Here is a 17157-nt window from a genome sequence, read left to right as displayed (position 1 = left end):
ATCCACTCTGAACACATACGTTCATTTTACATCCGTCTGCATCCGTCTGTGTTCTTCCCTGATGATCACGACCTTTTTTTGGAATAAAGTCTCACTGATTCTGTTTACATGCACGCTAATATTCAGCTATTAATATTAATATGACAGTTAAAGGAACAGTTCACACAAAGATGAAAATTCAGTGATTATCAGGTGAAGTTTCATCGTCCACCAAAGATTTCTGGAGCTTCACAGCAAAAACAGAGTTGTAGCATTATCCTGAACAACTTGAAGTGGATGGGGACTTGTTTTAAAATGAAAAAATAACAACGGAAATAAACATAAAATGTAGCTTTAGATTTTTGGCAGAGGGAATGAAAGATGGAGGCTGTGTTTGCACGGTCAAACGAGTCCAGCAACGGTGGAAAACGTCAGAATCTTATTTTTGAAGGCAAGATGGCGCAAGCAGCTCCACTTTTCCACATGTTGACGTAATAAGAACACGTCAGGTCGTGTCAATCCAGTATGTAAACGTAATCAGTAAGCAGGTGATTTAAAGTCTGAAGTTATGCTCGGCCTGACTTAAAACTCGTTGTGATTTATTTAGCTAAACATAGCATCCATAAGCCATACTTGCTTATCCTTAAGCATCACAGGGGGGCTGGAGCCGATCCCAGCTGACAGTCAGCCTCAGTCACACTGACCAGACAACCATTCATGCACACATGAACTTTCAACTCATCGCAGTGATTTGATGTCACCTCACGTCTCAGTGGTTCATTTGTGTTTTGAAGTGTACTAAACCCACAAAACAAAATCGTACGTGTGACTCTCTCCTTGCGTTTCCAAACAACGATCTTCTGACACTGGATTGTGCAAGAGGCAAAGTTCACACCTTCTGATGCATGACTGGAAGAAGAAAAGCAAGAAGTGATGATTGACAGAGCACCGTGAGAGCTGTTGATCATCTGACAGTCATACGTTTGCAAAGTCGAACTGTCCTCTTACCTAACTGGTTGCTTGCAGAGTTCATGACCGCTAATTTTTAAAAAAAAGTAGTTTGGCAAAAACAATCCTAAAGCTGCACCACTCAGTACTTTTATGTTAACGATCAATTAAAGTTCTGTGTTTAAGGTGCAGTTTAGCATCTTTCAGCTCCGTGTTTTAGTTTCAGCTTGGTCCACAACTTTACTCTCACGGACGTCTGTAAGCATTCAACTGTTGGCTAACACTTGACAAAGCCATGTTTACAGTACAGTCACGTGAGTCAGCGGCAGTTGGAGCTGAAGACTCTAAGACTAAACATGAAAAATATCCGAGGGTGTGGAGTAAAAAAAGAAGAAGTCAGCTTGCCAGACCTCTGCTGTCCCCATCAGCCCTGCTTGAGTGTAGCAGCCTGAAGCTACGTTAGCCGCCACACCTGAACCTCCAGCTTACCTGGTTGTTGTTGAGTTGCAGTGGGGGCATGCTGGTTTTGAAAATAAAGAAGAATGAATGTTATAAATAAGACACTTTCTCTTTTTTAAATTGTAATTTGTAGAATATGGCCAGAATTTAAAGTTAACTCCAAACAGCTAATTAGCTCATTTAGCTGCGGAGCTAGCAGCTTTATTAGCCGACTCGAGTTTGCGTTGCTTGAATAAAGTGCGTTTTTACAACAGGTAAATGTAATTAAGCTCACCTTTGTTCGGTAAAAGATAGAAAGTTGGAATCAGATGGTGAACATTTGTATTTTTCTGGTAAGTAGGCTCAGGAAAATAGGTCTAAAAATATCATTTCTTGACATTTTCTGAGTTTATTTTGTTCTTCCAGATGAAACTACGAGGGTTATCAGATCATCACCTCTCAGAAAGTGGTATTAAGAGACAGGACAGACTGGGGCTAGCCGGTTAGCATGCTAACTTTTGCAGACATTTCTGCAACACAGTACATAAAACACCAACACTGTTGTTTCCTCACACTCAGTTGATAATGTAGCTTCATTTTTTTGAATGTTTTAAAGAAAAGATTCTGGCCATATCTTACAAATTGCTCCTTAAAAGCTGTAATTTGTAGATTATGGCCAGAACTCGAAGGTAGCTCCAAAAATGTCACCAGATTAACAGACGACTGTCGCTCATTATACTTTTTGCTGTAGCTGGCTAGCTGCTGTTGGCTAATTAGCTCAGAGTTTGCTTTGCTTGAATGAAGTGTGTTTTTCAAGTCAATTAAGCTCGTCTCGTTTTGGTAAAAGACCATTCAAAACTTGAATTTGGACGGTGTACTATTGGAAAGTGTAAAGGTCAACAGGTCAGAGTTGTTTTTGCCTAATAAGGCCAAAGTTCCCCGAAAACCCCACCAGGGAGGAAGTTAGAAGTAAAAGCCCCTTTTGGTTTTGGAGATCGGGAAACTCATGTTATTGGTGAGCTGTGACTCATATGAGGAAAACTGACAGCTAACTAAAAGTCCCCATTGGTGTAAAACAATCAACAAGGAGGGATAAAAACGGTAAACAGACTATAAAAAAGACTGTTTGTCATATTGTCTGGTTCCATACTCTGCACATTTCTTTGTTTTGTTAAATTAAATCTCAAGGACAAGAAGACTTCTCTCTGTATTTCTATTTCATTATTGGTAAAAAGTTATTCCACGATATTTATTTATTTTTTGTTACCTCTTAACAGTAAGTGGTAGGCAATTACGTGACAGGACGGGCCGGGGCTAGCTGGTTAGCATACTAACTTCAGCAGACATCTCTGCGTCAGAGCAGCCTACATAGACGTCATGTAGTCAACAGTGTTGTTTCTTCACACTCTGTTGATAATATTACTTCATTTTGTGAATGTTTTAATACTTTGCCCCTTTAAAAACAAGACTGTCCATTGTGAGTCTGATGGGGCTTCAGAGAGGTGCGATGGTAAGTTAATCAAGCACTCATCTAAGAATTTAAGTTGTAAAAACAAACTTTGGGAATGACTTGATTAATAATAAAAAAACAAAGTAGCCCTCATGTGTTTTAATAAAGTCTGTCCAGGCCTTCTGGAGTTCTGTGTTACCTTTTTCTCAGCCGCTCCCTGAGTCCACACCTAAAAGACAAACACTATCATCCGTCTGTTTAAACTGAAGTCATGATATAAATATAAAACTTAACCAAACAAGCTCGTGACACACGTACTTTCACAAAGCATACAAACTTTGAAAAGGAGCATTTTGCTGACCCGGCACTATTCAGTATCTGAGCTCACAGTATACACAAGCGCGTTAGTACACCCGCCACTTAGCAGCCTGACACAGAAACCACAAAATCATCCAGTCATACATCATCCTCTCATTTCACTGTAACTACGCAGGCCCGTAAAGGTTTTAATCAGCGTTGTCTTTGTATGCTGCCACACATGGAGGCTGCTCATTTGTGCTCTCAAGCCCCAGAATCTATTTCAAACTGAGCATTTCATCACAAGAGATTCAGTTATCACGGAGTGTTTATTTATCTTATCGTTGCAACACCAGCGTTTCCACGAATTTCCGAAAATAATATCCTCTCAGAGTGCTTCACAATCTTCATTTTTGTGTACTTTAGCGTCGACTAACCCACTGCTACCCACCCACACACACACAAACACACACTTTACCTTGTGTCTCCATTGCGTAACCCATTTAACTTTATCAACACTGCGAAATACGTTACAGCAGCGAGTATGTCACATGGTCGACCTTATGGCTGCAGGGTATACACATACATGACAGTTTGAACTGTTGCATAACCACCAGGGACGTTTCCACCGCTGGCTCTTCTTCTACGACATACAGCTGAAATACTTTAATTATGTCTACAGGATTATGTGTCTTACAGCAGCTTTACTGTGCAAATAGTAAAGCAAAGCCAGTACAGTGAAAGTAGGAAAGTGAAAATGCAGACAGTGAAAACTAACACCATGAGAAATGTTATATTTTCTAACACAGCAGCAGTAGTTTTTTTTTTTAAATATTTCTAGCATGAGAGTGAACCTCCTCCTACACAATGTGCTCGCTCCTCCCCGTGTGCGTGATGGGCCAGTAGGCTGAGGACTAAAACTCGGCCAGAAGCCATTAGTTGCAACATGAGATATGAGAGCTGGGCTGGAGTTTTGGCTTCCCCCCAAGTCACAGAATGTACTTGAACAAATTCCAGCAGCAAAAAGTTAATACAGGCCAGAGTGGATTTATCTATCTGTGTCTCAGATTGCATGTGTCTACAGGAACAAGCAATCTTCCCACAACCGCTTTCAGCCTCTCTACTGCTTTATTTATAAGGTTCGCTTTTCCCTTCTTGTTGTCGAAAAGCGCTTTAGAGACGAATATGAGAGAAAAATCTGATGTTTCAGAGATTTCACCACAGCTACAGTGCGTACTGTCAAGATATCGTGTGTTTGACAATGTCATTTAATTTATTTTTAGCCATACTACCACTTATACTACTTGGCAATGATGGTCTGTCAGTCAGTTGGTCCTCTAGTTGTGCTCCTGAATGAAATGCAATATAGACACAACAGTTGGATGTGTTGCAATGACATTCATGGTCCCCGGAGGGAGAAGCCTGCTGTTATTGATGATCCCTGACTTTTCCTCTGGCGCAACCATGAGGTTGAAATCTTTACTTTTTGTGGAATGTCTCGATAATAATTGGATGGATTGTCATTGAACTTGGTGCAGCGTTCATGGTACCCAGAGGATTAATCTTAATTACTTTGGTGGACCCCTTATTATTCATTTAGTGCCACCAGCATGCCAAAGTGGCAACTTATCCAGTTAAAATATCTCTACATCGTGTTTTTAGACCGACATTCATGGTCCTCAGACGATGATTCCTAGTGACTTAGGTGGTCCTCTGGCTATTTCTGTCACGCCACTACATTGACATTAACAATTTTGATTCAAAGTTAAATATCTTAACAATCCTCTGCAGCAATTTTATGGATTGCCATGAAAATTGGTACAGATATTCTTGGTTTTCAGAGGATGAATCCTACTGACTTTGGAGCTCCCCTGACTTCTCATCTAGTGCCACCATCAGGTCAACATACGTTGGTACGTTAACACGGAGTGATGTCACCCATGCTGTATTGAAGAAGACTTGAGACCACTGACGGAGACCATGAACTCATGACGAAACTGTTTACTGAGTTAAAAAAAAAAAAAATCAAGTGAGAAGTAGGGGCATTTTCTCATAAGCTCATATACAATCGGACTTCTTTGTGAAACCAGTGGAGTCGCCCCCCTGCTGGCTGTTAGAAAGAATGCAGGTTTAAGACACTTCAGCATTGGCTTCACTTTTCAGACTTGGAAACTGTTAGCATCACGTTAGCTCAAATCACCGCTGTGCCTAATAAGTACAGCCTGGCAGCGCCGCTAGCCGAGCTGTAGAAGCGTAGTTGTTTGTTTCTCTACCGTGTACATGTGTGTCTGTGCGCACACATATATGCCTTCAACCCTTTTAACTCCACACCCTATTGATAACGGCGCACACAGCTGGTCACATCATTAGTATTGATCAGCGTTTCTAAAATGGATTACAAACCAGACGGCCTCCACTCTCTGGGAGCCACCAGATGACAATGAAGATACATTTTATTATCCTCACAATCCACTAAAAAAAACAAACCATTTTTATTTATTTATATGATAGAGGGTAAATGTTGAGGGTTGTGTTCAAGTGGTGGCCAAGCTGAGAGCCAAAGCTCTGCGTTTGCAGACTCTAATGAAAGGTGACAACAAAGGGAATAAGGTTGGGGGATGGTTTGTACTGAGAAGATTTAGTTTTACTTCACGTAACACATATCAAAATATGATGACATGCTTTTAAAGGCGTACCAGAGTGATGTGATCAGAGTGATCCTCCATTATCAAGATGTGTTTTATGGGCCGGATTTTACAGCTGGTGTTTTTGATAAACAGCAGATAGATTAAAGGGGTTAACATGTCGTACATTACAGATGTAAAGATATGGTATAGGCCCGCAGCTGCGATGAACCACGGGACAGACATTTTGTCTGCAGGGAGGAAAAGCTCACAGCCAATTAGTGATAATAAATTAGTTACCACAATGCTCTCTTCCCCCCCCCACCGCTCTCCCAACGGTTAACCCCATTCCTGAACACTAAGAGGATTTTTTCCATTCATTCCTGTATTTATTATTTTTGCTTAGTAATCAGTCTGTGTGGACGCTGATCCATCTGTATCATTAACGCTGTAATCTCATGTGAAATGACGGTTACTGAACATCAACAGGAACTTATTATCTACAGGAGGAGGAGGAGGAGGGGTGAATGTGCATTAAGCCTCAAATATTTGATTTATCCTTGTTTGAGACAGAAAACACCTGTAATATCATCATAAATGAATATTTAGACACAGCAGGAATGCTTTAAAGACTTTAAAGTCCGGTCTAACGCTGTTTGGAGTTGGTAATCGGTATAAAAGAGACAGTTTAATTATGCAGCTTTATCAGATTTGTTCTAATCTTGAGAGGATTTCCGTTCACGGCGCTGCATTGGTCTGCTGCGTCTTTACTGAATAGATGTTACACAACAGAGGATCTATACCGAGCAGCACACAGATGGAAGGACACTGCCCCCTGTTGGTGTCACACTGCACCTCATGGTTGGTTTACACCTCCTTGTGCGTCACCTTTTCATGATTTGAAGACAAGAGGAGGACTCTTTTTATGTTTTATTTCTACGGATGCAAAATGAATTGAAAAGACAATATCTGTAAGAGATATTATAATGTATGTAAATTATAATATGTAAAGCAGGATTTAACTGTTGTAGTTGGTTGAGGTGGAGCTTATTCTGAACTGTTTCGTACAGCACTGCAACTAATGATTATTTTCATTCTGGATTAATCTGATGATGACGATTGTTCTACATTAATTGATTGTTTGGTTTGAAAATAAATAATCTGAATTAGTGAGAAACGGCGTCACAATTACCCCCGTGACACCTTCACAATGTTTGTTTTGTCGAAACATATAACACTACTGGTTTTTTAATGCATTTCTTGTAGCTGCCACCAGTTTCATTTTTGAATAAGGGCCTGAGCCTTAAACGTCACATGTGGAGGTAATTAATGTTCATGGCAGCATTATTAAGTGCTTCATTTTTACACTAGGATTGTTATCAATGTTATCAATCGATTGTTTTACAGGTACGTTATGTTGGAATAATTCACAGGAAAGTTTCCTGAAAATAACTACATTTTAGCGATTATAATAAGCAAAATAGGAATTAACATTATTCAATTATCATTGGAAACTTTCTCTTTTAAATACTACGCCTGCTAGAAGACAAATATCCGATTTTTGCAAATTCAGTTTACTTGCTTTGCACTGACCAGAAGACTTTTGGTTACACAAGCAATGAATTGGAGTTGTAGTAACATCTAAACTCAGTCTACTCAATTGATTTAATTTATTTCTAATTTTCCATATAATAAGTACCAAGTTATATTTTTATTTTCAGGAAAATTTAAGGACATTATGATGGTTTTATTCAGAAATAATGGACTGAAGATATATATATTATAAAATCAAAAGAGGAGTGAAAAGATTAATTTATAATTCCATTTTATTTTCAGTATTACGCAACATTAGAAGTATAAATATCTGTTTTAATATACAACATCTATGACATCCATAGAGCTTTCCTTGGGCAAATTACAAAACTCAAAACACTTTTATTGCACATATTCTAAAAGACAAACCATCGTTAAGCGAGTTCATTTAATACTAGTTTTGCACAGAGGAAGAAAAAGGAAACTGAAAAGACAAGCAGACGAAGAAGAACCCGACATGTGAAAAGACATTGATTACTGCACAAACAAATGTTCTTATTAAACATCCTTGTGACAAAGGGAGCAAAAGTCTCACACTACTAGAAACAACATTATCCGTGACACAGAACATAGATTTGGCAAATCAACAATATACAAAATATACATCCATGATGCTTTGTAAACAAACATTGAATGTGCTTTGAGGATTTAAATGTCAGTCGTCACAAGAAAGAAAAAAGGTGTTGAAAAGAAAAAACACGTTCAATCGTTCAAATAAAACTCGGTGATTCATGTAAAGTCAGGACGAGTGGGGAATTCATAAACCACCTTCAGTTCCAGTTTTACTCCTCTTCTCACCCTCTGAACTGAATATTGGCAAACATTAAGGTGCATTTGTTCTCTCACAATACATTAGCGATACATTTACAATATCTAATGCGAGTAAACATCAGATTAACATTAAAATCTCTGCTATCAATCTCAATGTGTTTCGGTGTCATTCTCGGATACAGTATGTCGTTTAGATAAACTATATTCTGCGCCACGTTAAATGACGTCTTTTCTTTTTGACTCGTCGACATAGAGTATATGTAGTAGACAAGATTATTGTTTTTTTGACATAGCCAGCACGACGGAGCAAATACTGCATTACATACTTAGTGTCCTAGGCTACTTTCCGGTCGTCCTTTAGGGTTTGCAATTTAAAAAGGCATCTACAGTATAGAAACGTGTTTGTGTGTGTGAGTAAATCGCAGAACGTGATGCAGATATATGACAGCCTATATGTGTAGTACCAAGTATTTGTACATTAACATCAAATGTATGTTGTGGACACGAACTATGAGATGCAAATAATCAGGATTCTGCATATAAAATCTCTAAAGGAACAGTTCACCTTTTGTGGAGCTTCACAGTAGATGGGGACCTGTTTTAAAGGTGGCATATGTAAGAATTTTAGCTGAAAAAATATCGACTAAGATATCTACTGAGCCCCTTCCAATCCCAGTCCAAAGCTCCTTTTCTAGAGGTGTAAACGAACACTTCCCCAAGCTCCCAGTCTGGACCACTAGCTAACTAGCTTCAGGTGCAGCAGGAAGAGGTTATATGGCGATATGCTGTCCACTATTTTGGAGTATAATTTTGACAGGCGGTCAATTCTTACATATTGCACCTTTAAAACGTGAAAAAACGTCGTAAAAAATACGTTATTTACACCCTCGAAGCGCCGTCAAGCTCAGGCACCCACTTCAGACAAGGTGCGGGCTAACACTTTCAGCTTAGCAGCTACAGTGAAGATCTCGGCTTAAGACGGTGTAAAGAACGTCTCTTTAAATCAATTTGGGATCTCGGGGCTTCTAGAGACTTGGAGAAGTTTCATGGAGCCATTTATTGTTATTTTTCTTTTGGTTTTTTTTTTTATGTTTTAAACGATTCTCCATCTACTTTAGTTGTTTTGCTGTGAAGCTCCAGAAATGTTTGGTGGACCACTTCATTTTTGGCTGAACTGTTCCTTTAAGCCAGCTGTTGCTCATTATGAAGAACTAAACACTCACACATGACTTGAACAACACTGAGACTGAAGCCTGATGTCAAAAAATCCTTTGAAACCATCACTCTGTGCTCGCTTGTCTGACCTCATATCGCTCTGCACAGACACGGACATGACCGCAGATGATGCCCGAAGCCTTCAGAAATCTACCGCAGCAATTATTTGCAAAACATGAGCAGAACCGCTGGTTCGAATCTAACATTTTTTCATATTTCACACAGTCATCGCTCTTCGAACTGTAGCGACCCAGCAAATACAACCTCGACAATAAAGACATTCTTGGGAATCACTGACAGCCCTCACAGTTTCGTTATATAATGCTACATTTTTAGAAATAACCCAGTTACCCCCTCATGCCTTTTTCCTCTCTCTCTATCTTCAAGTTAATTTTGGAACATGTAGGTCACAAAGCAGAGGATGCCTTTTGACGAGATACATCACGGTAGCTTACTTTAGACCACGGAGTTATCAAGCAGAACGTGATACTCTTTAATATCAAGCATACAAACAAATGACACTGCAAAATCCTATACATATAATACAAACATGTAAGCCCATGTATCCCCGTTTTACAGTGTTATCATATTTACACCCTATTGCATAAAAATCAAAAATATATGTACAGATGTCAGAGGAATGTGAATAAACACCACAGCTTGCTAAGAACAGCAAGGTTTATGTCCTATAATCCTAAGGCCCCTTCACTAATTTATGATTTCTAGAACCGTGACATGATTCTGTATCTTCTTGTGAAGTTTTAGGTGCGTTCCCTCCGTGTACCACTGCACGAACCCCAACGTTAAAACCGATTTCACTGAACAGAAACAATCGTGATACGGCTGCTAACTTTGCCGAGTGAAATTTGTGTGGTCTACTGCATTTTAAAAGACATCAGGTCCTCCGAGTCTACAAGTAAACAGTGCAATTAAAAATCTTTTTATGGCACTGACTCTACAGTACATCACAACCTTTGTAAGGCTACTTACCCCCTATTGCCCCTGACATACTGATTGCACAAAAGCATTCTGGGATCAACAAAATTTACCAAACATTCACTTAAAAGTAAAACGCAAACGTCAGAAATCATCAGCAAATGATTGCCTACATTCAGACCTAGAAACGTGTCACACACTCACACACACGTCTACCTCTCTATCAGCATGTAACAGCTTGCCCGGTCCTTGAACAAAAAAAAAAAAAAAAAAAAGAAAAGAAAAAAGAAGGCATGATGATGTTTGCACATAACATTTCTAACATTTTACTACATCTGGATTCTCGGGAGCGATGATGCTATCTTCACGTCCCTCTTTATTTTTTGTTGTTAGAACTACGTGGAGACTCCTTCTGCTGCTTGCACCTGCCAGCGTCTTTGTCTGAACTGTCCTTCGCTGCAGACGGCGCAGCTCTAGATGCGTCTCTTTTTGCGTTTTTCTGCGCAGACGTCAGCTCTTGGGCAGTTTCTTTTTTCTTTCTCTCAGCCTGCTCCTTCTTGCTGAGGGTCACCTGTTTGTCAGGGGTGGTGGTTCTGGTATCCGGGCCCTTGTGACTGTCAGGTTTGGGGGATTCCTTGGATAGCTTGCCACCAGTCTCCTGGGGTGCACAGCCGGAGATCCTGCTGCTGCTCGGATCCTTTCTGGCTGCCGGTTTCGGCAGCACTGGCGGCGGATCGGGCTGTAAGGGAACATCTGGCGGCAGCTGGTGTTGAGGTGCAGCAAGAGGTGAAGGAACGTGTTTTGGTTTGGAGTCGTGATGGTTTTTAACGACTGGGGCTTGGTTTCTGGGGGAAGGGTCTTTGTGTTTGGCATCAAGAGTTTGTTTAAGAAGTGTCGGAGCTACAGATGTCTTTAGAGTGGACGAGGAAGGGGCAGCTTTAGGAGGGAGACATTTTGGCTTCGAGTCAGTGTTTTGAGCTGCTACAGAGCTTTTGGGCTGGGTTTCTCTTTGCTTCACGTCAGCAAAAGTGGGGGAGCGTGTCAGCTCCTCCCGTTTTACGTCAACTCCAGCGGGTGGCAGCGCGGCTTGTTTCTGTTTAGAGTCATGGGTTACTTGAGCGTTTGAAGTCGGGAGCGCAGATTCTTTAGACAGATCTCTCTGTTTATTGAGCGCTGGGACAGGAGGAGCTGAACTGTGTGACTTCACCTCAACTGTTTTTGTCTCCTCTGTTTTCACAGCGGTGTGTGCTACAGGTTGTGGGTCAGGCCTCGACTTTACATTTTCAGCTGCTGGAGGTGAACATTTCTGTTTTTCTTTCACACTGATTACAGGTTCTTCTTTTTTAGAGGTGCAATGTTCTGGATCAGGTGATTTGTGTTGTGCTTTTTCAGCTGGATTGTTTTTTGATAGCTGCTCTGAATCTTTCACATTCTTAATCTTTGGTGATACGGGATCATCTTTTTTCTGCGGCAATATGCTACCCCTCTCTATTGCACCACCGGACACAGTTTTATCCTTTTTATTTACACTCAAAGTCACATTATTTAACGAGGTGACCACAGTAGAAACGTCTCTCTTCTGCTCCGCTTTAGCAGCTGTGACACATGTGTTGACTGGATCTCCTGCCATTTTCACAGCTGATCTGTTAGCTTGCACACTGTCCTTACTAACAGATCTTTCTGAGCAGTCCTGACTTTGAGATTTCAAACTGCAGGTTTTATCTTCATGCGCAGGAGCAGATGCTGCTGTTGCGACAGAGGCCTGCAGTTGCGTTTTTGAGGAGCAGATGTTCACCGGCTGCTGTTTTGTTTCTACAGATGCAGATGAGTTGTTCTGTACTTTAGGAACAGAGGTCACGCTGGAGTTCTGTGCCGTTTTCTCACAGCTCTGACGCTGACCTGTATCCAAACCACAGTTTATACTCTGCTTCACTGACACAGTTAACAGCTCACTGGCTGCTGTAGCCGGATTCTGCACTGTTTTTACATTCGCCTCCAGCTTTGCTGAAGTCAAAGAGACTACTGTGTTGGAGCTGTCTGTGTGAGGTGTGATTTCCGGCTGCTCCACTTCATCCTCCTGATCCTCATTGCTGACTTCCCGTATGGAGGGTGTTTTTCCAGACGAAGAGAAGTGGGAGCTGTGTCGAGGGCCTCTGTGTTCATGAGCCAGTGATGACCCGGTCTTCAAACCTGTCCTGCTCTCTTGTTTAGCAGTAAAGTTTGGCGCCTCCACTTTGCTGGTTTGAGCCTTTAATGATTCACTGAGTCTATCCTGTGTTTTCTCACCACTCGTACTGATTTTCACCTCTGTGGCTGCATTATTTGACTGATCTTTGGAGGCAACTATGCTATTTAGAGAAGAAACAGCTTCAGGGCTCGGAGAACAAGTCAGTGGGCTCTTCAGCTTGTCTGCAGTTTTCATTTGAGGGATGGTTATCTGTCTCTCTGTCGGGGTCTGGAGCCAAATTGGAGGACTCATAGAAACAGTGTCGCTTGTGTTGTCTGCCATCTTAGATAAACAGGTTTCTGTCTTGGAGACTCTGGGCCCTGAGAGCAGACCTATATCCAGAGTGCCCTCCAGAGGTCTGAGAGAGGACACATGGCGTCCTTCCAGTTTATATTCAGACGATGTCTTTCGAAGTGAGGACTCTGCAGAGGAGATGAGCTGGAGCTTTTCCACGGCGCTCTCTCCTCTGCCGGAGAAGAGTTTGGGGGACAGACCTTCGGGGCTGGAGTGGACACTTCCAAGTCCAGCCTTCATGTGGTCATGAGTCATGGCCGTGTCCAGCTGGAGGCTCTTGGACCTGGTGGAGCCGAAGTGCAGGTTCTCATGGATGCTGGAAGCGCAGCGACACATGCAGTCTTCTCGTTCTTCAAATGACAGTCTCTTCCTGGTGAACTCGATGTTTGGAGCTTTAAAGTCCAATCTGTCTGGCTTCATGTTGTCTTTACTTTGTCTGGAGTGCTGCCACTCCGGGTGGATAGAGCACAGAGTCGATCTGAGTCCTCCGTCACTGTCACCGCTGCTACCAGATGATTCAGCGATGCCCTCAGAGACACGTGTGTTGAGTTTCTTATACAGCACATCTTTGAGTGTCGTGCTCGCAGCTTTGGGCTCCAGAGGACCAGAGTCTGGGCTGCTTTTGTTTTGACTCCTGGCCAGAAAATCATCCCTGTCGTCAACACACACGGAGGATGATTCAGGGTCACGTAGGGCGTCTTGCTTCTGTAGAGACTCCCTCCTCTCTGACCAGTCCTGCCTCTTCACAACCACCTTGGACTTCAGCTTCTCTTTGTCGAGCTCCTCCACTGACTCCTGCCGGCCCATCTTGCGACTGATTGGCCTCTTTAAGCAGCCCTGCTCAACTGGTCGCACACGGGTGATTGCTGGTGGCTCGCAGGCTGTTTCTTCCACACTCTGCAAGACGGTGTACTCCCTCTCACCCGTCCTCACTTCCTCATCCTGCACCTCCTCTTGGGTCACTTCCAGGCTGTGTTTTCTGGAACACAGGTGCTTCTTATCTCCTGTGTAAGACGGGGACAGCTTCTCCTCAGACTGGACTCGTTTCAGGAGGGGTGAGCGAGGCGGCTCAGCACTTTTGGGACGCACAATGTGGCGAACAATTGTGGGTGGGGAATGAATCTTGGCTGGGAAGGACTGTGTTGTCTTGGAAATGGCGACAGAGTGCCCACTAAGAAGGGGAGAGGGTGAGCGCTGAGGAGATGTCGGCTGAGGTGTAGGCGAAGGTGTGCGAGCCAGAGGAGAAAGAGGGATGCTGCTGGCAGATTTGCGCCGCCCCTGACGAAGCCTTTGACCCGGCAGTTTGGGGCCGAGGCCGTGGAGAGTGCTGGGACGAATGTGGCCCGAGCCTGCAGGGGAGTTTGGAGCGCTGGAGCTGGGAGAGCTGCTCTGGGAGGAGTTTCCACCTGAAGTTTAAAAGAACAAAGACAATGGTTATCAGTAATTTTACATACAAAATGAAAACATACAGTTGCATCAGAGTGAGTTGAAATCCCCACCTGACTGGGTGAAATCTGGTGTGGGGCGGAAGGCGGCGGTAGGGGAACGGGGGGAGAGACTGTGGGTAGGGGAGCCAGGGAGACTCTCACCAGATGACAGGGAGTGGTTCAGAGAGGAGAAACTGCGGCTGGTATGCAGGAGAGGAGAGGGCTGCATGGCAAAACGTCTGAAAAGGGAGCGTCGCCTGGAAGAAAGCAAAGTGAGACAGAGAAGGAAGAAATTAGTCCAGATTCATTTGAACACCTTTATAAAACAAAAACACCCACACAGCTATAGATCAGTGGTTGTAGTGATCCCCAGCAGAGGGAGGAAACAAATATTTTAACTCTTATCATATTTAAAAATTAAAAAGGTAAGTAAGGAAGGGTGGATGGATACATAATAGCTCAGAGGTGCATTAGAAATCAACATAAAACATTCACGTTGTTTCAGAAATTAATACATTTTTTGTAATAAAAAGTCATTTTGCTCTTTGTATTTCTATATTATCACATTATTTGCTTTTCTCACAGTACACACATCATCTTGCACATTTCCACAGTCTCCTTAAGTTATTTAGATGCAAACTAGCCCAGTGATCCTACAGAGAAATCATTCACATATTCAAATATCCCCTCAGTGTTGTCTTTCTGCCCCCTAGAGGACAATAAGGAACATAGTAATGCTCAACTGCATTTCAAACAGGACTGTGTCGCAGTTTCTTTCTGCGTTGAACCAGCACATGAATTCTTAACTCTGGTCCTCATTAGCTGTCCAGACCGACTGAACTGGTCCAAAATTGTGTCACTTTCCCACATTTGTCACTTTCTGAACAATTTTCCACAATAAATGTCGAGCATCAAACACATATACTGTATATTTAGAAAGTTTAAGATTAAATCCACAGCATGTGGTTACATTTTCAAAAACATATTGTGGAAAAGAAGAAGAGAAAAAAGCCTTCAATCTACAGTGAATAAAACGAAAAAGTTGTACCTTTCTGGTGTCCGCTCCTTCTTGGGCTTTTTGGCACATCTGACCATTTTGCTCCTGTAGCTGTTCCTCCTCGCAGGACCAGTTTTTATCGAAGTATTTTCAAACGGGGTTGTGGAGATGGCCACTTTGCTGCCACTCTGAAAAGGAAGGACAAAACTTAGGATGACAGTTTGTTTCCCAAAAAAGGTACATTCATCCTACAAAGGACTAAAACCTAAGTCAGACGACACAACTGTTCAATTTCTAGTTATTAATCTCAACTTAATTTGCATTGCAAATTACGAAACTACATTTTCCAAACACCATGAAGAAAACCATTAATAACTTGAGCTGTAGAACATTCAAAAATGAAAGTCATTAAAAACCGAATTGCTGATAAAGTTAAAACATAAACTCTTGTTTACCTTGAGCAGGAGCTCCACCACCTCAGTGTGGACGAGACCGTGAACTGCTTCTCCGTTCACATGAGTGATGAGGTCTCCAGCTTTCAGTCCGGCTTTATGTGCAGGTCCACCGTCTTCTACATTCTGATTGACAGACACAAGACGTATTTATGCCTGTCCTCCCCTCATTTATTTTCAACATGGCAGCCTGTTAAGAAGCTTCCTCATATTATAGCATATTTACATATAACAGAACAGGAAACTAAAATGTGTTTCTGAAACCATTTTTAGTGAGAAATAGGCTGTAGAAACAGAGAGATGATTCATATTTGATCAGCACTGCCTAATTTGACAGTTTGATCTGAGTTTCGTGAGCAGTGTGTGCTCAGATGCTGCTTTCTTGTTTTTTGAGGGAATGATGCACACATTTGTTTTTGGTCTAAGACGCTGGTGCTCTAGTGTCGTATATTTAACCTTTATGGGTGCTTCCACACTTTCATTTTCATTTTAGTTCTGGTCCAGTTCATGTTTACATGTTGACTTTTTGTGACATAAACGAACCTAGAGCTGTAAACATACGTAATGACAGGGGACAATTGATGCAATGTTGATGATGTTTTAACAAATTGGACAAAAAAGGTATTTTGTGATGTACGATTACAGGAATAGTTGCTGTGTGGTTGCTACATGTTACTCACATTTTGTTGAGAAACTTAACTAGAGCAGGAACCAAGCTTAAGATATGTCTGTTTCTACTGCTTTTCACTGTCTGAATAATCAGGGAAACATCACATATGTACCATCACTAAATCTTGTGGTTGGTATGCTTTGCTATCACACCAAAAACGAACAACAGAAGACCAGAACAGAGCACCCTTGGAAGCTGAATGGGATTTCATCTGTGCAGCCTTCACAAGAACCAAACTAAATTGGCGATCACGCCACAGTTTGTTTGAACTGCACCCAACAGATAAAGTAAAGCACTTTTACAGTTTGCTGACTCATAATTGATCACGACTTGTCTACTACAGGCTGATATAGTCCTTACCCAGACCATATGGTAGACAGTGTAGATGTCACCGTCACAGGCATACACCCGGATCGCTCTCAGCGTGAAGCCAAACTTCTTCCCTGAGCTGTGGATGACGATGGGCTGCCGCGGGTTGGCGGTGAACAGGGAGGAGTCTCTGCTCGGAGACGAGTCTCTTGAGGAAGGGTCTGAAGAGAGGGAGTAAGGAGACAGGGGGCTGGCCAGCGGAGACACCCCGAAGACATCTGTAAAAACAAGAGATAATCACCACCTGAGCAGACTCCTTTATTTAATCAATCAGACTCTGACCGGCCCTCCAGTCAGCAGTGAGGTGCTGCTATAAAGCTCATGAGCCTGGTTCATTCTGCTCCTGCTGAGGGTGAAACTAATGGGATTTTCTCTCTCCTGCCCTGCCTGCTTACTTTACTTGTTAGCGGCTTGTACTCGGCTACTCGCCCGCAGCCACTCTGCAAAATGGAACTCACAGCAGGTGTCAT

General features: G+C 42.2%; 1 protein-coding gene across 4 annotated transcripts in view; it reads right to left on the bottom strand.

Annotated features, from left to right (window-relative positions):
* Positions 1-7544: 7544 nt before the first annotated feature.
* mast4 (microtubule associated serine/threonine kinase family member 4) overlaps positions 7545-17157 on the bottom strand; it is a 109006-nt gene continuing 99393 nt past the window's right edge. For 3 of the 4 annotated variants that reach the window (XM_073478400.1, XM_073478401.1, XM_073478403.1), the window contains exons 25-29: positions 16679-16905; positions 15652-15774; positions 15248-15384; positions 14272-14456; positions 7545-14178 (exon numbers count right to left, since the gene is read on the bottom strand). In XM_073478400.1, the coding sequence (XP_073334501.1) occupies positions 10628-14178; positions 14272-14456; positions 15248-15384; positions 15652-15774; positions 16679-16905 (4223 nt within the window). In that variant the 3' untranslated portion in view covers positions 7545-10627. The remainder of the gene's footprint in view (positions 14179-14271; positions 14457-15247; positions 15385-15651; positions 15775-16678; positions 16906-17157) is intronic. The other variant, XM_073478402.1, reaches the window with a different exon arrangement.

The sequence above is a fragment of the Pagrus major genome, chromosome 12 (genome assembly GCF_040436345.1).
Source record: "Pagrus major chromosome 12, Pma_NU_1.0".
Classification (NCBI taxonomy): Eukaryota; Metazoa; Chordata; class Actinopteri; order Spariformes; family Sparidae; genus Pagrus; species Pagrus major.
Note: the sequence above shows the minus strand (reverse complement) of the source record. Positions and strands in the feature narration are given on the sequence as shown.